This window comes from Myotis brandtii, unplaced genomic scaffold, assembly GCF_000412655.1.
Source record: "Myotis brandtii unplaced genomic scaffold, ASM41265v1 scaffold32, whole genome shotgun sequence".
Lineage (NCBI taxonomy): Eukaryota > Metazoa > Chordata > Mammalia > Chiroptera > Vespertilionidae > Myotis > Myotis brandtii.
In genome coordinates, this window is record NW_005362269.1 from 5,970,012 (window position 1) to 5,992,187 (window position 22,176).

The 22,176-nt window shown below is 40.4% G+C and overlaps 1 protein-coding gene across 1 annotated transcript in view; it reads left to right on the forward strand.

The window, feature by feature from the left end:
* SGCD (sarcoglycan, delta (35kDa dystrophin-associated glycoprotein)) overlaps positions 1-13,696 on the forward strand; it is a 298,931-nt gene extending 285,235 nt beyond the window's left edge. The window contains exons 7-8 of the mRNA XM_005870533.2: positions 9,567-9,690; positions 11,270-13,696. Of these exons, the coding sequence (XP_005870595.1) occupies positions 9,567-9,690; positions 11,270-11,443 (298 nt within the window). The 3' untranslated portion in view covers positions 11,444-13,696. The remainder of the gene's footprint in view (positions 1-9,566; positions 9,691-11,269) is intronic.
* The last annotated feature ends 8,480 nt before the right edge of the window (positions 13,697-22,176 follow it).

Below are 22,176 nucleotides of genomic sequence, written 5' to 3' on the forward strand. Positions count from 1 at the left end.
TCCTTGACATGTGTTCCTGGAGAATGTTTTACCTAAAGACTTTAAGGTAGAAGATAAAGAATTTAGCCAATGATAAATTAAGTCACCATTTTTCTATTGAATAGGGATGTTTTATGCTGTAGAACACTAAATCGCATAACTTTAAGCTGAGTAGGAGAAACTTCAAAGAAACCCTGGCCTTTTAGTGGGTTCTGTGCCCCAGAGGAATGTATTCATCCTCTGGGATAGTTGATGATTCAGCAGGAAGTTTTGAAAAGGCCGCTTTGAAGCCAGACAGTCCTGGTCACCTGCATCCCACCTTTGGGAGTCAATGACTAGGTGGCTTTGGGCAAATCACTCCATCTTACTGAACCTCATCTGTTCAATAGGAATTCTGCCACATACTGGGGAGGGTGCCTTAAAGATTCCTTGGACCATGTAAATGTCCAAAAACATAGAGGTGCTCAGTACATAGTGATAATTAGTGTTTAACATTCACAAGTCACTCTCAAAACAATGCCTTCTGCTGTATTCAGTCACCAGCTTACCACACTGACCCTGAGACAGAACCAGGCCCTCTCTCCATATTGCTTTCAAATTCTACTTTAGGCTTTCTATGCTATTCTCCCAACTAAGAGAGGATCCTGAAATGGGTTGTGAAAAATTGCAAAGTGTGTACTAACCAAATTATTTGCAAAATAGACATTAACCAATTATTTATTTCATGGCTAGACCAGAAATAGAAATTTTCAATTAATATCAAACAGAAACCATTTACTTTCATTTTAAGTGTATACATTCACATTAGTCAAAATGTCTTTCAACACAAGGTTCACCCTATGTTTTTTTAAAATACTTTACTTTTCCCCAGAGTCCTAAAACTTAGTTCTGTCACTCTAACATTTGCTCAGTCAATAAAGGTAATTTTAGGGTGGCATTTAAAAATGTGGGTTCTGATGCTCTCTCCTAGCTGTGTGAGCGTTAGGGTTAACATCCCCAAGCCTCACGTTGCCTGCTTATAAAATTAGGATCATTAACAGTAAGATTAATAACAGTATAATGACTAGAATTGTTTTCCTAGCACAGTGCCTAGTATGCAATACTTTTTTATTAGATAGCTTTTATAAAATTAAACTTGAATGAAGCATCATTATTCACCTAGGAGATCTTAATTTCCACTTAGCAGCCTTCTTAGAGCTATGGAGCTTACCTGTTTTGGCCCCCACAGACAGGTGTTCCCATACAGCACATAAACAAACAAATGCAGCGTTTTTGTAGGATGTCTACTGAGCATCAGCATTGAGAATGAAGGGAGGACATCATGACCATTTGCATTATAATCACATGGCAGGCAGTACACTCACTTGCTATTAATCTTCCAAAATCTGCAATGAAGTACATTTTAGGGCCAGGAGAATGGGTCCCCATGGACACATGACAACTTAGTGGCAGACCTGGTCATTCGAATCCACTCCTGGTCCAGGACTCCTTCTGCTGTAATACACTGTCCCATGGAGCTGCATTGACTAGATCAAAACTAGTGATTTCATTTAAGGGAAAAATCTAAGTAACATTTGTGAATTTAATTTTCATTCTTTATTAAAATAATCGACAGCCTGCTCCCAGTACACGTGGAGTCAGGTTAGTTGCATGGGTCGTTAAATGTCAGAGACCTTTAGCTCTTATTGGGAAGGCTTGAGAGTTATTACTATCATTAGTGTGGAAATGTACATCATTTCTTTGATATTCAAATCAATTATTTAGTTCCATGCTCACTTGAGAAAGAATCTCTCAGTGTAAAGAATGTATTGCTTTGGAGATGACAGGGTGCCGGTTGGGCTAGAGTTTCCTCTGGAAACTGCAATGATCATTTCTGTAGTTTCATAGGGAGTCCCTTGGAAACCTCAATTAATTTGGCTAGTACATGATGAGAAACGTGATTTGCTACAAAGCACCAGCTTCTAAACACCATTTGGAAGCCCATCTTAGGCTACGAAGGCACCATATTTACACTGAGTGGTCAGATTATTATGACCACCCCATCATCAATGATCATTTCTGTAGTTTCATAGGCAGTCCCTTGGAAACCTCAATTAATTTCGCTAGTACATGATGAGAAACGTGATTTGCTACAAAGCCCCAGCTTCTAAACACCATTCGGAAGCCCATCTTAGGCTACGAAGGCACCATATTTATATGTGATCAGTTTTTAACTCTGGCAAAAGTAATTGACAAATGCAGAGAGAATGTCAAGATTGTCCCTTCTCAAAGTCATTGACATTTTAGCAACTCTTATAACAATCAAAACACATTTTTGGAGGAAGAATGGACTTCTTTGGCCACTAATCTTTGAACCTTTTTGAATAAAATTACTCTTGGCATTCCAGCTTTTTGCAAAGTCTGTCATGTGGCCACTACATTAACGAGGATGCCTCTTGTGAATGATGAAATGTTAAGGAAACCAGAGGGGTTTAGAAATGGTGGGGAAAAAACTCATTCATTCTAACCCCAGTTTAAGCGGGGGAGGGATGAATGGGTGTGACAGAATTCGTATCTGGATGAATACAGTAATAAAAACTATCACTCACCATCACATTTCATGTACTCTGCTAGGGCTTCACCTACATATCCACATTCCAGCTTCATGATAGTCCTGTAAGGGAGGTATTGTTATCCCTATTGAACAATGAGAAATAGCTGAGCCTCAAGGAGACTTGTCTACTTTTCCAAGGTCAAACATCCAGTAGCTGGAAGTGCCTGAACTCACACTCCTGACTTGAAAGTTCAAGCTTTAAACCACTATCCTACATTCCCTCCCAAGAAATTCATGTGCAATTTTTAAAAGGGAGGAAACGGTGGCCCTAGCCACACAAATGTAGAATGACGTAGTTACTAGCAAAGTGGGCCACGAACTGAGGGACACATTTTCTCTTTTTGGTCTAAAAGTATGACATAATGCCAATATGACTGCCAATTCTAATGTAATTAGACTACAATAATAAATTGTCCAGAATCATACCAGGAAGGGAAGGGAAGAGTGTTTTATGGTTCTGGACCTTTCTCAGAACATAACAGAACACTGTATTCCGTGCTAGGTAGCAGAATCTAAGCGGCACATTAATTCAACAAATATTCATTGATTACCCAGGCAACATCTTGATCTGGGCATAAATCTAGTGGACTTCCTGCCTTTATAGACCTTATTCTAGAGGAAGAAAGAAATGATAACAAGTAAACAGACAAATAATGACAAATTGTGTTCAGTGGCATGAAGGAATGTCCCTGGGTGATGGAAAGGGTGGTCAGGGAAATAGGTGGCATTTAAGCGAAACTTGAAGAATGAGAAGGGAACAGACACACAGAGAGGAAGGTTAGACCTACCATGCATTGCAGCAGGATGGCCAGGAGGGTCGCTCAAGTCGCATCACTGAAAAATCTGTTGAAGATCCTCTTTCGCCTGGATAAAGGAAGCCTCCAGATAACCAAACTGTTAAAAACAAATGCTTGTCTTTATAAATTTGAAGTGCTAACCTATGGGGACTCTGGGTGGCATAGCAGATTACAGGATGAGATTTCTACCTAAAATGTAGAACTGCTTTTCAACTATCAGAACCAGGAAATATTATAAAGCATATCCGCTAGGAATTAAGAGGCCATGCTTTGATCTGTAACTCTCTAGGCACCATGACACTTAACCTCTCGAACTGTCCACTGCCTCCTCTCACAAGTGGGGCTGGTAGTGAACATCAGATGGGACAATACACATGAAAAGCACCCACCACACAGGGCACGTCACATAAGTTCACTGATGAGATGTGGATCTAAGTCTGTCACTGGCACTTGACACTGGGTTTCCCTCTGTGCTGAAGCTAATCAGGTTTTTCAACATGGCTGTTGGTTGGTTCATTACTATTTGTTTATCAAAGAGCACAACTAAAATATGGTACTTTCTTGAAATAGGAATTCAACTCGGAGCTCTTGAAGATTCAACCAGAGCTAATGAACTTCGGATCAACGAAGAAATTGTTTGAGAAATACTAGTATACACACTCTTTGAGTAGAGCCCCACTGGCATGCTAAGGGTTTATATACACAATATCATAAGATCAACAACCCAAAATTACAAGTGGCCCCGGTGGTACAATGAACCTACAGAGTAGGCACTGCAGGTCTTTATTTTATCAAGCACATTAACTTAGCTCCTGGGGTCACAGCTTTGGTTACTCTTCCCCTAGAAGCAATATTATAATTGTTCTGGCCCTGGCCCTTTAGCTCAGTTGGTTAGAGCATCATCTCGATACACCAAGGTTGCAGGTTCAATCCCTGGTCAGGGCACATACAAGAATGTCATACTTTTAACCTAACTCAGAAATACAGGGAGAGTCACAAAGGTTTCAAGAAAATGTGGTCAGAGGGAGCATTATGAATTTTCAAACTGAAAAGTAAATGGGCCACGGTATTCGGCATGCTGGTAGCCAGTACTGTGCCCTGAAAGTTGTCCAGCATCAAAATCGCATCATGACTTCAAAGTAGCCCACTATGCTGAAGCTAATCAGGTTTTTCAACATGGCTGTTGGTTCATTACTATTTGTTTATCAAAGAGCACAACTAAAATATGGTACTTTCTTGAAATAGGAATTCAACTCGGAGCTCTTGAAGATTCAACCAGAGCTTGTTTTACTATAGTTGCAAATATCAAAAAATTTCTATATGTGACGGCACCAGAGTTAAGTTAGGGTTTTTCAAAATGCTGACACGCCGAGCTCAAAAGGTTCGCTGCCCTAGAAGCAGTATCATAATCATTCTGGCCCTGGCCCTTTAGCTCAGTTGGGTAGAGCATCATCTCAATACACCAAGGTTGCAGGTTCAATCCCTGGTCAGGGCACATACAAGAATCGACCAATGAATCAGTTAACAAGTGGAACAACAAATTGATGTTTCTCGTTCTCAAATTCATAAAAAAAAATTAAAAATATCATAACCATTCTATTCTCACCAGTGAAGTGCTAAAAGTTCCGTATTAAAAAGTGTTAGAGCTCTTGAAGATTCAACCAGAGCTAATGAACTTCAGATCAATGAAGAAATTGACAAATACTGGTATACACACTCTTTGAGTAGAGCCCCACTGGTATGCTAAGGGTTTATATACACAGTATCATAAGATCAACAATCCAAAATTACAAGTGGCCCCGGTGGTACAATGAACCTACAGAGTAGGCACTGCAGGTCTTTATTTTATCAAGCACATTAACTTAGCTCCTGGGGTCACAGCTTTGGTTACTCTTCCCCTAGAAGCAATATTATAATTGTTCTGGCCCTGGCCCTTTAGCTCAGTTGGTTAGAGCATCATCTCGATACACCAAGGTTGCAGGTTCAATCCCTGGTCAGGGCACATACAAGAATCAACCAATGAATCAGTTAACAATTGAAACAACAAATTGATGTTTCTTGCTTTCAAATTCATAAAAAAATATTAAAAATATCATAACCATTCTATTCCCACCAGTGAAGTGCTAAAAGTTCCGTATTAAAAAGTGTGTATCTGTAACACACACAGAACTGCTAAGTCAGTCTAAGACAGTGGTTTTCAACCATCACCATATAGATAAATTTTTGAAAATGTAAATGGCCTGGAATTCTGAGTTAATTTATATGGGACAGGACCCAAGTTTCAAAAGCTCATGTGATTCTAACTGAATAAAAATATTCCCAGTCATGGGCCTCAGCCAATCCAAGAATCCCCTGAAAGCAACTACTTCAATTGACTAAAACACCGCCAACTTTACAAACCCTCCCATCATGTTTTTCTAAATTGTTTACCTTTCAATCATAACTTTTTCTAATTTATTTTCCCCCCTCAAATGTAGAACTCAATCCCTGGTCAGGGCACATACAAGAATCAACCAATGAATCAGTTAACAATTGAAACAACAAATTGATGTTTCTTGCTTTCAAATTCATAAAAAAATATTAAAAATATCATAACCATTCTATTCCCACCAGTGAAGTGCTAAAAGTTCCGTATTAAAAAGTGTGTATCTGTAACACACAGAGAACTGCTAAGTCAGTCTAAGACAGTGGTTTTCAACCATCACCATATAGATAAATTTTTGAAAATGTAAATGGCCTGGAATTCTGAGTTAATTTATATGGGACAGGACCCAAGTTTCAAAAGCTCATGTGATTCTAACTGAATAAAAATATTCCCAGTCATGGGCCTCAGCCAATCCAAGAATCCCCTGAAAGCAACTACTTCAATTGACTAAAACACCGCCAACTTTACAAACCCTCCCATCATGTTTTTCTAAATTGTTTACCTTTCAATCATAACTTTTTCTAATTTATTTTCCCCCCTCAAATGTAGAACATACACAGTAATCCCAGGTGTTGGTGTTAGTGTGACTCTGCTCTTTCCTAGGAAAGACTTCTGGCTAACCCTCTGCTATTTCACTCACCACATACATTACTTGTTTTTTATGATGTTTTGAAGGTCGTTCCCCAAAGTAATAAAAGCTATTGTCTCCATTCTCTGAGGATGGGAGCAAAATATGATCTAAAAGCTTGTCTAGGTTTGGAAGTGATTAATGTAGATTCTTATGATGAAGGAAATGAAAATGAGAAATCTGGATAAGTAATCACTGTTTCAACAAAAACAATTTCAACAAAAAATGAGCTTGAAACAGAGAGAACAAACTGATAATGCCAACAGCAAATAAATTATTCTCTGAGTGTTAGAAACAGACCTTGTGATAGCATTTTAAGTTTTGTGAATTCTTTTGATTCATGACACTTCCTAGTGTAACTGCGGAGCAAAGGGACACTCTTCCTGCCCCATGTTTCACAGGTACTTGAAATGCAATTTGAGCAGAGAAGGAGAGGTTTCAAATGAATGCAGAAACGCGCCTGGAAATGATGGTTGCATAGAGAAAGCATCTCCCCCTTAGGAGACACAACCAAGCTTGTCCTTGTCATATTCTGTGAGACCACCTCAGAGGGCAACAGCGTCTGGGCACTTTGGAACTCTGGTGAGGATCTTGCTCTGTCTCTAGCTATAGAGTGAGGACATTTCAAAGGAAATGTTCACCCTGGTAGGATGCCACCTACATTGTGACTTGGCTAAGACAACCGTCTCTGAGTGCATTCCTAGTCTCGGCAGCCCAAACGAGTCAGCTGACACTCCAGACTCTGAGTATGTTTTAGATAGTCTTCTTGAGGTTGTGTACACACTGTCAATAACTCAGCAACATGGGAATCTGCTGCCAGCCACGACCAAACACACCTCCCCATTTCTACCTCTAGCCCTGCATATCCACATTCCCACCTGACGTTTCAACCACCTCCAATTCAACACATCTAAACTCCACTCACAATTTTCTGCTCTAAGTATTCCACCAACACCCTTCCTACCTTAGTGGCTGACCCACACAGTATACCAGTTATAAAACTCACAACGCTGGAAATCATTTCTAATTCCATCATCAAATCCAAGTTACCATCTTCTCCCACATGGATAACCACAGACTTCTAGCTCTTCTCCTTGCAATTCTCATGTCCCTTTTTATCCACTCTGTAGCCAGATATACATATATATATATAGTTAATATTATACACACACACCCTGTTTGTTATGTATATCTGGAGAACCCTGACTAATACAGTATAAATAAGCAGATGTACCATAAGGAATTGGTTCTCCTGATAATGGAAGCTGAGAAGTCCTTACTTGCAGTCAGCAAGCTGGAGATCCAGGAGAGGTGGTGGGGAATTCTAGTCTGAGAGCAGAAGACCAATGTCCCAGCTCATGTAGGCAGGCAAAGTTCCTTCTTACTCAGCCTTCGTTCTGATCAGGTCTTCAGCTGATTGGATTAAGGAGGGAGGGTGATCTACTTTACTGAGTCCACTAATCTAAATGTTACTCTCACCCAGAAATACCCTCACAGATACACCCAGAGCAATGTTTGACCAAATGCCTGGGCACCCTGTGTCCCAGTCAGATTGACACACAAAATTAACTACGGCAGTAATCTTTCCAACATGGACATCAGATCATGTTGTCCATTATCTTTTTAAGCCTCTATAAATGTTTTACTGGGTCACCATATTCTGCAAGGCCATGCCTAACTTATCTCTTACCTCTTCTTCTTACTACCACAGTCTCTATGAACCTTCTTTCAACTTTTTAAGCCACATAACTATTTTTCTCCTAAAAGTCTTCATGCATGCTGCTCCCTCTACTTGGAACACTCATCTTTCACCAAGTTAACTCCTCCTTATCCTTCAGATGTCATCATAAGCCTTCCCAGACCTCAGCTTTTCCCACAAGCCAATCCCCAGTTATATAAACTCTTATAATCCCCTGAACTTCTTCGTCAAGGAATCCTCATCACCATAAACCAATAGCTGTTTAATGTATCTCTTCCACAACAGCACATAAACTCATTAGGGCAAGGAGGTCTATATTGTTTATAACTATAACCCCAGCATTTTGCATAGAATAGGAATTCAATAGATGTTGCCCAGATAAATGAGTCACTTCCTAACGACTCAGACTTGGAAAGAGGCCACTTCTCTGTCTCTATAGGTCTATGTCTCTGTAGGTCTAGTATAATAAATGTTTATTAAATAAACCAACAAATTCTACTCTGGGAAAGAAGGGTTGATTCAAAAGAGTGTTTTGTAATATTCTGGATTGCCTTTCATAAAAGCAAACTTCAAAATGGCTTTGCTCTAAAAGGGACAGACTATCACTGTATTTCTGAAAGAAATGGCCTTCAAATGACAATATCCAACCCATTTCTTAAATCTTTATAGAGCACAACCCTAGAGTATTCTGCTTAGATTTTCAACTCATTATTTAAAGACAGACAGATCTTTCCAGGCCAGTGTGGCTCAGTGGTTGAGTGTCAATGTATGAACTGGAGGTTGAGGTTCGATTCCCAGTTAGGGGGCATGCAAGAAGCATTGGATCAATGAATCTCTCATCATTGAAGTTTCTATTCCTGTCTCCCTCTCCTTCCTCTCTCTGAAATCAATAAAAAGATATTTTTAAAAGAATAAAGACAAACAGATCTCTAAAACTTCAGCAGTTCCATTCATAAAATTTGCATAGCTACTGCATTTATGAGGAGCATGGATTTCAGAGTAACTTGACTTCAAAGCAGATCCTTTATAGAAGATCCCAAGTTTCTCCTTCCTTCTTGTAGGTGCTTATTTTATTTCAATCAGTTTGTATACTAGAAGTTAAAATGGATTCTACCGAGTACAGTGTTTAAACCAAAGCAGCCATTAAAAACAGGATGACATAGTGGTGTGGATTTGTATTTGATCAACTTAGCTAAGCTGGCACTACATTTCCTGATATTCCCTTCTCTGGGTTAGCGTGGTGATATGCAATGAGGGTGAAGCCCAGATCTGTGCTCCCTCATCAGTGTGACCAGGTTTGTAAAGCAAAGCTAGACTAATGTCCTGAGCAAATACTGAAGTGCCCCTTCAATGCTCTGAGCATCGAACATCCTCTGAAATTTTCCACACACACAAAAAAAAATTCTGAAATGGGATCTTTAATCTTAGTCTTGTATATATTTCAGGTTGGAGTCCCCAACCCGGTCTCTGGTGATGGAGGCCCCAAAAGGAGTAGAAATAAATGCAGAAGCCGGCAATATGGAAGCCACCTGCAGGACAGAGCTGAGACTGGAGTCCAAAGATGGAGAGGTAGGGGCTGAGAAGGACAGGAGTCCGGAGAGATGCAGCTGCAACCAGCCAGCCTTCCCCCAAACTGGTTGGTTCCTCCCTTACCACTGAAGTTGATTCTACGCTGTAAGAACCAAAGGAGCCAACCGGAAGGTTTTATTTGGGAAACAGATATGTCGACCAGGACAACGATAAGCCAAACCCACAATACATTCAAGTTATGCCTCATTATTTGTAAGGTTCTGAGATAATAGCAAGTACAGAATAATACATATGGCTGTAGGGAGGAATGCTATTTCCAAATTCTGTCTGTTGTCATCTTAAAATATGATTTATGTAGCTGGCAAACTAAGATGTATATCACACATATCTGGCTAATGATGAACAAAATTTACTGGTAGTCATTTTTAAAAGTTGATGTTGCCTGTTTCTCATTGAGTATAGAGAGTCAGATCCAACAGCTATCCCAAATCAGAACAAGCCAAAACTTCAATCCACTTGACAGATTGCAAATATTCATCCTCCTACCCGTGGTTGGCAAACTGCGGCTCATGAGCCACATGCGGCTCTTTGGCCCCTTGAGTGTGGCTCTTCCTAAGCCTTAGGAGTACCCTAATTAAGTTAATAACAATGTACCTACCTATTTAGTTTAAGTTTAAAAAATTTGGCACTGAAAAGAAATTTCAATCATTGTACTGTTGATATTTGGCTCTGTTGACTAATGAGTTTGCCGACCACCGACCACTGTCCTTACCCAACACAGTCTCACTTGGGTGGACAAAATAAGTTGCTCATGTTTTTGCAACATAAGCCAAATCCCCAAAGAAAACATGATTCAGCTGCAGACTGTTTAAAGTGCCTTCACTGTGTCCATAAGCAAAGTTTTCTATTGAAGAATTTTTTAAAGGAGGAAAAAAATGTGTTTTCCTTTATTAAAGCAAAACTCTACCCTCCCTTTCGGAGCTACTTAGAGGTGATCCATCTCCAGTTGCCACTGTTCTCCCGGCCCGCCTTCTGATTGGTCTGGCATTTGCTCTACTGTATTTGTTTTAAAAGAGCTAGTCAGATAGAGCAGTCAGTTATCAAAACCGTCTCTTCACACAGCTACAAACTCCAAACCACACACACTTAAAGCAGTGACTGCATCACGTACATGGTTTACAGCTGTCAGAATTCAGGCTGAAGGGATGGGTTATATTGTAGCATTCACTTAAGCCCAGAAAATGCTATATATTTTTGAAGATGTACCATACACACAGATGTATTGAGGGTCTGAGAAGTGCCCCAGTAAAGAAAATGGTTAAAGCTGGCATTCCCAAATGCATTTCACTCTAGAACTCTATTCACATTCTACATGATAGACTTTTGCAAAATGCGAATATACATATACAGCCAGTGCAATGTTGTCTCACTGGACTATAAGCTTCTGTGAGGTAGAGACTCTGTCTCATTCATCTCCGCATCCCTGGTACCCACAATACTCAACCCCGAGTATGTGCTCATTTGATCCAAGTGGAACTGAACATGCATCTGCTATTTCTGAATGTCAGGAGGGCCAAGGACAGCCTCTAACTCTTCCCTTCCTATCTACTCTCTTTAGATTAAGTTAGATGCTGCGAAAATCAAACTACCTAGGCTGCCTCACGGATCCTACACACCCACAGGAACGAGGCAGAAGGTCTTCGAGCTCTGCGTCTGCGCCAATGGGAGACTATTCCTGTCCCAGGCAGGAACCGGTTCCACTTGTCAGATAAACACAAGTGTCTGCCTTTGAGAGACTCTCCACAGTGGACGCTGTCGGCAGCGGAAGGCCTTTTTCTGGCTTCAGACACGGGCTGCCAGCTATTTTTACTAGAACACAGAAAGCCTATCAAAGACCTTGTGTGCGTGCGCGTGCGTGGGTGAGTGAGCGTGAGCATTTGTGTGTGTGTGTGAGTGGGTGGATATAAATATATATATAAATATATATAAATAAATATATATATCCTCTGTATAAAATGAGGTTTCAGTACAAAAGGAACCACGGGTGACCCTGTGATATTGTCATTTCCATCCCCACCCTACCACCTACAAGATAAAATCAAAATACAGATCAGGCTCTGCACCCCCAAACCCTTCAGAATCACTCAGCTTATCGGACACTCACCAAACAGCATCCGCACCTCCTTTAGTGTCATTTCAGGGCAGTGATGGCGGGAATCTCCAAGTCACGCTCCAGCGCTGAGACCCTGGGATTAAACATGGACACTTGGTTTCCTTTTGCAGTTGGAGTGAGGCTGGCCGACTCCTCCCTCCTCACGTTAGGGAGGGGCAATGCCACAGAAGTCGACCATGGAAACTCAAGTGGTTGGTCTGCCTCTGCAATCAAATATTTGGGGGCCTTTGTCGCTGGATGGATGAGGAGGAGGAATTTTAGCAAAGTGTAAACTGCTCACCCAACTCCTCTCTTCCTTCCTTCCAACTCATATAATCCCCTCGTCAAAACAGGAGTCATAAATCAGCCCAAAATCGGATAACAGCTGCTTCTCAGTCGGCTGGAAGCTACTCCAAGGCCTTACAGGCAAAGAGTAAATGGGTGATGCATCTCTGTTTAAAAAGGGGGGGAAATAGCTCAAAATCTGTTCTGTCCTCACTTCTGACTTATTCAATAGACTCCCACCCAAAATTATTGGATCAATCAAAATTAACAAGAGTGGGACCCCCAACCCCAAGAGGAGCCATTTGGAGATGGAAGTCTAAGAGTAACCTAATTATTTTTATATTTTCTTGAGATTGGTAGGTAGAGCCACACACTCACTGACTTCAGTCTTCTTATATATTTTTTGCAATGTAGGGATAGTCGTATTCTGAAATCCACCATTATGTTTTCTCCAAGAATAACAGATCTAAAGCACTACACACACACACCCAAAAGGCTTACTGATGTGTAGCATAAACTGAGTCACTGTGCCCCCCTGGGTCCAGCAGCACCCACTCCCCCACTTGTGGAAACAATTCTAATTCCCGCCATCAGCTACCACCCATCACTCCACCTTCATCATCATGCTCCAGGGTCACCCTGGCCAGCTCTTGTGCTGGGACAGGGGATTACACCATCTCTGTTCAAAGAGGGGGAAATGTGCCTATGCCTTAAGTCAATGCACTCAGCAAGGAGAAGCACATCCTATTTATCTTATTATTTCCTGTAGTTTATTTTGGGTGATTGGAGGGGAATGGTTTAGTAGTGACTGGGTATCTTAAAAGCAGGTTGACAAGCCAAGTGGCTGACAGATGTGGACTCTGAGGAGCCCAGAATGGAGACACACTTGGCTTAGACAGTCCTGGATGCCACTTGGCAAGGAGTGGCCCCACCATCCTAAATGAAGTAGCATTTGTAGGCCTGAATGGCATCTTTTTGTTTCTCAGCAAAATCCCAATTTTTTCTTACTTCACAAGCAGGGTAAGATTTGTCATAGGAGATAAAATAAAAAAAGTTGGATATCTTTGAGGTGACACTCAAGCATTGAGCTAAGGTTTGCATATGTGGGATGTAAAAGCAAGCTGTGTGTTGCTTAGTCACTTAGAAGTAGGGGGAGGAGGGGTGGTCGCAGCCTGACCATGGCCCTGCTGGCTTCCACACACCAGCTCCCTCTAGTCACTCTTGCTCAATGTCCCATATAGAAGAATTGGGTTGTTCAAGGGCCAGATCATGAGATTGCTTAGCTTGTAACACTAGGGTCTAAAAAAGAAAACTAAAAAAAAGCTACCAAGTTGCTCTGGATCAGTATTGTTTATAGCCTATAGGATCACGCTGCAGAATCTATATTTACCACACACAGGGCTTGGCCAGCCGGGAAAGGCCCTCCTTGGCGATTGGGAGCATTTACCCCATATCATTCAGATAAACAGAAGTATCTAAGAGGAGGTCCTTTGTGGCTGAATACCTTAAGACCAAGTTTTCTTAAGCAGACAGACCATCCTTGCATTTTGCCACCTTAAGTACACAGTGTGTGGATGATAAGAAAATAAAAAAGGTTCTTGAACTCTTTCCTCTGATTTTGTTCTAATCATCACCTGGAAGCTGAGGTCAGCACCTTGGGAATTTTATACCAATAAAAAAGACTGGTATGATCCCACTCACAAAGTTTATCCTAAAGGTAATCACATCACAAATAAAACAAATAATAATAGCTGCCAAGAATAGAAATCAAGCAGCCATAGGGAACAGTCATGACATAAAATCCTAATCTTCATTTGTGCTAAGTGACCACAGCATACGAGGTAATGAGCAGGGAATTTGGCATGGATTAAATTATGTATTTCTGTTCAGACTCTAGAATGTGGTAAAATGCATTCTAAGTTTTTCAATGTACTTTTTTTCCCTCCCTACTTCCTTCAACTAGAATATTTGTCCATGGTCATGAGAGAAAGTTTTACCTGAATTCTGGAAAAAAAAAATATATATATATATCTTTTACATTAAAATCTGAGAACCTTTAATTTTAAAAAATGAGATTCTTTCTAATCTTTATATATAATGGCTTCTAGACAATCACACCTTTCTGTATATTAAGCAACAGGTGGCATAACAGAGAACTCAAATGAATCTTCAATATTCTAGAAGTTCTAGTATGTTCATATTCTTCCGAAGAGTTTTAAAAATTAAAAATTATCTCCAAGTAGGTTTAGCACTTAGGTCTCACTAAGTCATAAAGGTACAGTCTTGGGAAACTATGAAGGTGTGATGGAGGTTTTCAAAAGTCCTATGGTGGCATCAATGTAGATGGAAACTTGATATGAGGCTTTTGAATTATGTTACCCAAGGACTAGATCTTATAAACTTGCATTGGTTTTCATTTCTTTTACATCAGTTTTCTTTGGATCATTTCCATTGTCTGCCCAGCCACCAGGGGCCAAAGATTGCTTGAGGTTCAATTCTAGAGCAGTGGTCAGCAAACTGTGGTCCCTAAACCTAATCCAGCTCATCACCTGTTTTCGTAAATAAAGTTTTATTGTAACACAACCACCTCCATTTATGTACCTGCTGTCTATGACCGATTTCCTACTGTAACAGCAGGGTTGAGTAGCTGTGCCAGAGATCTCATGGCCCATAATGCATTGCTAGTAAATAGTTACTAATTGGCCTTTACAGAATAAGCTTGCTGGCCCCTGATTTAGAGGTTGTTTATGGTATGAGTAGGACACAGCAGCACAGAAAGAGACTTTACAACAGCATGGAGTAAGCCTACATGTCCATCTGTCCTTGAGAATAGAAATACTTGGCCACTGAAAAAAGCTTAGCCTTATGCTGTGTTTTTTAAAAAAAAAAATCCACTAGTCTGAGAAATGCAGGCTCACAGGATCTGGGGAACAGGGAGGATGGAATTAGAGGAAGATGGAAGGAAAGAAAAGCTGTGATCCTTCAAGAGTTTTTTCCTTAGATCTTAAGTAGATAGGTGGTTCCTCCTGTCTGCACCTAATGTGGCAATAAATGAAGCAGGGGTCCCGTGATTTAAATTCAGAATCTCTCCCCTGGAGAGACTATTTCTACAACCTCTACTTAGAGGTTTCCACCTCCCCTCCCCACAGTCCAAAAAGATGCCCATTCCATGGTCCTTCAGAGCATATTTTGACTTAACGTGTCTTTTTGGCATCACCACCTCAGTTACTCATCCCTGCATTGTACTCACAATGCTATGACCACACCAGGCCTGAAGGGTTGGTGAGACCAATAAAAATTAGAAATCCTGAAAGAAGCATCTTAAAATATGTAGGAAGAAAAAATATTGTACCATTCTTTCATGAAGCTGTTGCTGGGATGAACCAGGTTAATTCCAGTTTCATTTTGTTCCCAAGGCCCTGGGTCTTTGTTCTTTCATGTAGTGGGAGTGCAAAGAAGACTATTTTGAATTCCGTATCTGCCTCTGTGTGGTAAGGTAGGTTCCTACCTGAGATCTGTCGCTTTAGTCAACATCCCTATCGCTAATCCCAGCTTTACTCAATATTGTTAAAATAGCATCAGTATGAATGAGGTTTTGTAATATGAGTATTCATGTCAGGGAGGAAATGTGGGTTTTTTTCTTAATGAAAACAACCACCATTTTATAGACCCTAATCGGCATCACTAAAGGAGTCCTTCAGCATTTTATCTGGATTCAACCAAAGGAGGATTCAATGGGCAACCCTGCCCTTCATCTAGATGAGAATATCTTGCCTTTGTTTATTTTAGGCAAAAGGTAGCACAATGCTTGGACAAAGGCGATACATAGATTCATGTAAGCACCTGGTTCTTATTCTTTAAGGCTCTGGGAAAGGTGAAAATCTCATTTGAGTACGTTGTAAACAAGACCCATCTTCTAGCTTTCCCCTGCACCAGGAAATCTTAGGCACAAGAAAGATAACAAAGCAGTTCCCAGAATAATACGTTTGCCTGGTGCCCCAGTAGTAGAAAAAAGTTATAATAAAAGAAACAACTTTAGAAAATAGGTCTTTTATCTCAAATATAAAATGTCTCTCTTTTGGTCTTTCATCACTCTCTCTTTGGTGGAAGGTTCCCCCATTTCCAACATATTTCCATTAAAATAGTCAAAGCTACTGCATTGGCATGTCAGATGCATTTCTTTCTTTGTGGTCATCAGAATTTAAAATTATACAGTTGCCTCTGAATTTCTCATTCACAAAGCTAAACCGCTGATAAGAGATAAAGCAGTTGGAGACCTGCTGCTTCAGCCAGCCATAGCTCACCACCGGCATTAGCACTTCCAAAAGCAATGTGATTTCTATGGTTCTTAGAAGCTTTCTTCATAATGGAGCCCTTGAAATTTCTCAAGGCAGATCCGAATGGCAAAGGGAAAATAATTATGGTCGGGAGGTCCTTATTTTACATATTATTAGAGTGCCAGTGTAAGAGAAAATAGCCCATTTGGGGTGACCTATGCTCACATACTTGATTTTCTTTTGTTTTTACCCCCTTTCCTTTTATAGATACTGACAGAGTAGGAAATTAGCATCTTCCTTTGAGAAAAGAGAGCAATTCAAGAATACTATGAGCCCTTGAAGCCATAGAAAGTGTGATTTCTTAACAGGATTAGTGATGTTATCAAATCCATCAATGAACAGTCTTAAACATACCTACAACAAAGCTAACTCAACATCAACCCCAAATGTGGTACTATCAGTCCCATTGCCATGAGGTTTTCAGTCAAAATAAAACAAAGGTTGTATAGGCAGGAAGTATGTTTAGTGTCCAAATGCTCCTGTTACAATAGGAAGCCAAAGTAATGTCCCAGAATGCCTCATTAGTCCTATAGACAGACACTCTCACTAGCAAGTGAGGGGATTTCAAGTCTTCGATGAACAGTAGCTAAGGTCAAATAAATAAGACAACACGAGGCTGCCCTCTTTATGAGAAGAGAGAAGGAAACATTTGTCTTCCCTAAAATCTACTCTGCCTTCCTACTCCTACACTTATCTAGTAGTCCCTCTTCCAATGTCTTCACAGCCTACTTCTGCATTTAGATCATTTTGGCGAAATGATAAAGAACTCAGATTTTACAATGTGAGAAAATCCAAGCTAATGACTTAGGTTGTTACATAAGTTCAGTATAGCAAAGAATTATCTTAGGGCAGGAAAGAGTTACTTGTTGACAAGGAAGATTTTGGTGTTTCTTTAGTCCCCATGTTCATCTAATTCATGGGGCTCTAACATTTTGAGAATCTGAGCAAAGTTCTGGACCTTCTCCCCAAAGAGAATCTCGCCCAAGAAATTTGGCATAAAATTGAATAGGTCTTCTTGGACCCAAAACCTAATCTAAGATATGACAAGAGCTGGATTCTATTCTCCAATTACAATACTAATTTTTTATTTATAGTCATTGAGTATTTATTATGTGCTAGACAGTGTACTTAAGTGTTTTACATGCATTCACTATTTTACCCTCAAAATAATCCTTTGAGTTAGGTTTTATTATCGTTCCAATATACAGATATGGAAACTGAGGCTTAGGGAGGTTAAAAAAACTTGCCCGAAGCCACTAACTAGAAAATGGTAGAGCTGGAATGTGACTCTAACTCCAGACCACTAAGCTATGAAGTCCCCAACATGTCAAAATATTTTTTAAGCCATTGAGAAATGTCTGCTACAGTTTTTAGATTAGACCACTTTGGGTAGATTAAGCTATAAAACTTTTATCTCCCCTCTTTCTGTAAACTCTCATCTATGACAGCATCCAGTACTGAAGTATAGATTCCTGGGGTGAAGATATAGAAAATCTGTTTAATAATAGAATCTGGAACCAAAAAAATTAGTTTACTGTGTATATGGTTCCTGTTAAGTCAGGCTTCTTGTTCTTATAAACTGGAAGATGCCTGGGTTGTCAGCCTTACATTTAAGAGAAAATTTTAATGCTTCATGATCTATGTGTGTGGCCTAATAAGTCAGCATTTCTACACACATATCTCATCTTCCCTACTCCTCAGTTCAAAAGACAAGTGTCTTATTTAGGTGAGGTCTTTGACACCATTTGGTTATCATACTTCCTACCTTTACTTATAACAAAACTCAAGGTAAGAATCAAATAGGAGGGAGAGCAATCTCTATCATTGTCCCTGTTTCCCTGCTAGAATATAGGGCTAGCAAGGACTCAATTAGCATTAGGCATTCAATACCCAACCTGGCCACTTTAGCTCTGCTAATGGCTTGAGCCCCATACCCCACACCTTGTCAGTCATCACTAATGAGCCATACTTCTCCCCAAGGTAGAGTCTCCTCACCAAAGCACTCAGGCTGTCACTTCCAATTGATCTAAGTTGGAAAAGGGACCCATTTGTCAATCCTTGTTTATACAGTGGCACCCTTTAACCTCGAACATGTACATTTTACACTGGGTGCCCTGGATTCAGCAATGGGGTCAGTGGCATTCCAATTACTAAAGGAGGTGAGTGCATCTGAAGTTCTCTACAACTTGGTGGCTTTGGGGCACTTTCATCTTCTAAGCAAAAGGGTCAGGGTTTGATCTGTATGAATTAAAAGACCTAAAACCATTTTTGAAGAATTAACTCAGCAAGGGGCCATCTGAACAGAGTATCAACCATTATGCCCATGTTAAGGTTCAGCTGTCAACCTGCCCACACCCAGAGCTAAGAGGCCAAATAGCAAAGTGATTGGGGCTCATCCTGCTTTTCTGTGCTTTCTCAATAGCACATATCTGATCCACTGGGGAGTTGCGGACAGAGTTTCTCACTGCTCCCAACTGACTCAGTCCCATACCAGCAGGGTACGGTAGTGCTTGTCTGGCTCAACAACCTCATAAAACTTAATAAAGGGATGAACTCAAAAACACCAGAGATCTTGTTTTAGGGTAAGTCATTCAGGGGTTTTCTTTCAATGGTGAATGTGTCCCAGTGGCAAATCAGGAATGGGTACCTTTCAAGGGTCTCATGGAACTAACAACACCAGAGCCAGAAATCAGGTTTCTTGGTAGAGGAGGGAGATCCTAGCAAAGGAGAGGAAAGAGTCCACAAACCAGAATTAACCTAATTTGTTTTGCTGAGGGGGAAGTGGATTTTCCATATTAACTACCTCCCCAGTCAACTTCCTCTTTTTTCTGAGGCCACAGAGGCAGAAACAGATCTCTTCAGGAGGTCAGATTTTAGAAAAAGTAGAGGACATGCATCCTTGTGCCCGCTAAATGCATTCCCGGAGAAGCCAGATTCTGGTGCTTTTAACAGATGAGGTCATAGAAGTCCAAGTTGCTTGGAGATTTTGAAAAAGGAACCCCATTCCCATAAAGCAATTAAGTTCAGCCATTGGATTATTTTTTGTTTTGTTTTGTTTTGTTTTCTGGGTTTGAGTGTGATGTAAGAAAGAGCTTAGTTTTGTTTTGTTTTGAATAACATCAATCCTTGCACACTCTATGCAAAAATTTTGTAAGCATTGCAATAATGCTATGAATTACAAGGAACTATTTTAACTTTATTACACTTTCTGTATAAAAAAATTTGTATTTAATATTATTTCGACTGCAGTCTTGTAAAATATATTAATAAAAATAATGATTGGTAAGAAGGAAAGCACCCTTGTCCACTTCTTTAGGGAATTCCTCTTTGATAGTTGATAATAAGTCACTCCTACTTGACTCTACCTCAGAATAAATTTTCAGATTAACTTCTCTTCCACATCCCTTCGATCCATGGCCTAACATGTTGGTTAAGCCATTTTGACTCTTAGAAAGAGACTCACTCAGCCTGCCTTATAAAACAGAGCTTACTACAAGGGAATATATATTCTAGAACTGAAGTCCCTAGGATTGGAATAGGTCAAGGGAATAGCCATGTCCTACTGCTCCCCTAATGACCTGCATAGATCCCTTTTGCTATAGTTTAACACACCCCTCCTAAATCAATGGGGAAGCCAGCATAGTCCTTAGTGGGTTAAAGCATTTTAATGGGCTCACCTTAGCATTCTTTTTTTTTCTTTTATATTTTTTTAATGATTTCAGAGAGGAAGGAAGAGGGAGAGAGTGATAGAAACATCTATAATAATAAAAGCATAATATGCTAATTAGACCGACATCCTTCCTGACAACCTTCTGGACGAAGCCGGGGTTGCAGGTGTCTGCTGGCGGCCAGAGGGAAGCCGGTGCCAGCAGCCGGGGAAGGAAGGCCTAATCTTGCATAAATTTCGTGCATCAGGCCTCTAGTCAATGATAAGAGAGAATCATTGATTGGCTGCCTCCTACATGCCTTCCACAGGGGATCAAGTCTGCAACCCAGGCATATGCCCTGACTGGGAATTGAACCATGATCTCCTGGTTCACAGGTCAACGCTCAACCACTGAGCCATGCCAGCCGGGCAACCTTAGCATTCTTGGTCAACCTATGAATGAGTCACTTTTGAGCTAGGTGCCCATCCTTGGTTCAATCAGTTTTCATCCTCTTCCAAAGAATACCCTACCACTGCTTCCCTAGATGGAGCCCAGGGTGAAATAATTTAGGATGAAAGGCTCCAACGCCAAACTACTCTGATCAACCCACCACAATCAGTCCTCCATTTTTAGCATCTCCCCTCCCCTGGCCTTCAACAATGCTGAGATTTTATACAGACTGTTTCATCTCCCTAGAATGCTCTCCTGTCTAGCACCACTCAACCCTGGGACATCATCCTTCAGGATCCCATTCCCATATCATCTTATCTCCATGGCCTTCATCACTCTTCCTTGATACCCCTATTAATTTTTCTATTTCTTTTATAATTATACATTGTACTATGGCTTGCCTATTTACCTATCAACCTAAAACCCTACAATGCTTATATTTCTTTTTAAAGGAGCAATGACATATCTAAATTGATCCTCATAATACATTGTAAGGGAGATAAGTCACTTCCTCATCTAGAAATTCTAGGACAAATTTCACATATTCAATGCTTGACAGAACTAGTGTCCATTCCCAACTGTATTTTCATTGTAGGCTACGTCTCATCAAATTTAGCTCCTGACTGCAAATGACATCGAAGTAATATTACAGAATCCTCAAGGTCAAAGGCTGTAATAAAAATTTTATTCCCAATCAGGGTGCAATTTGTCTCCAAAGATGTAGTAATTTTATTACCTGGTTTCTTGGGGGGATAAGAGGGGGGGAGATTTATACACACACACACAAATCCAAATCAAAGAAAGAGAAATCACCATTCAAGAGAGGTGATTCATTGATGAAAAAATGTTGAAGTGTAGCGCAAATAATAAAGAAATACTAACGAGAGGGAGAGGCTGTTACTGATGAGTCAAACTAATTGACATTGTTGATACAAAATTAGAAAGCAGATGAAATAGAGGCTAAAAAAAGCTCTATTCCTTCTCTTCGATGGAAGAAAAAATTTTTAAGTGTAAAATAGCTATAAATCAGCAGCTTTCACATTTCCTTCTATTTTGACTCTTTTTATTAAAAAAAAAAAGATGTAAGATTCTACAGCACACTTAATCCAGTCCCACTTCCTCGGAGGGAAAGAACCCAGAATACAGAGGTGGGGGATGGGGACCCGAGTTCAGAGAAACACATTTCAGAAAAACTTGTGAACATGAATGAATTAGCTCCTCCAATTAAGTCCAAGGACAGGTTAAGTTTAGTTTGTGAATGCCAAACTTTAAATTCCCATTTTAAGTACCCACAAGAACACCAAACCCCTGCATTGGGACCAATTTATAGCCTTCAAGGAAGACCTTCATGGCAATGAACAGACATCAGCCTCAGTCTTTGAGACGCCCTGGTACAGATCACTAAACAGGATACAGTGCTTGTGACATATTTCAAGATAACTCTTATTAGAATTTAAAATGGGTCCCTAAAATGTGAGAATAGACTATTCCAAATTATAGTATACTAGAGGCCCAATGCACGAAATGCGTGCATGGGGGTCTCTAGGCCTGGCTAGCAATCAGGGTCGATCTGTGGGGCGGCCAGTGGGAAGATGGGGGGGGACAACTGACACCCGCCTTGGCACGCCTGGCACAGCCTGCTCGCCTGCCCTGC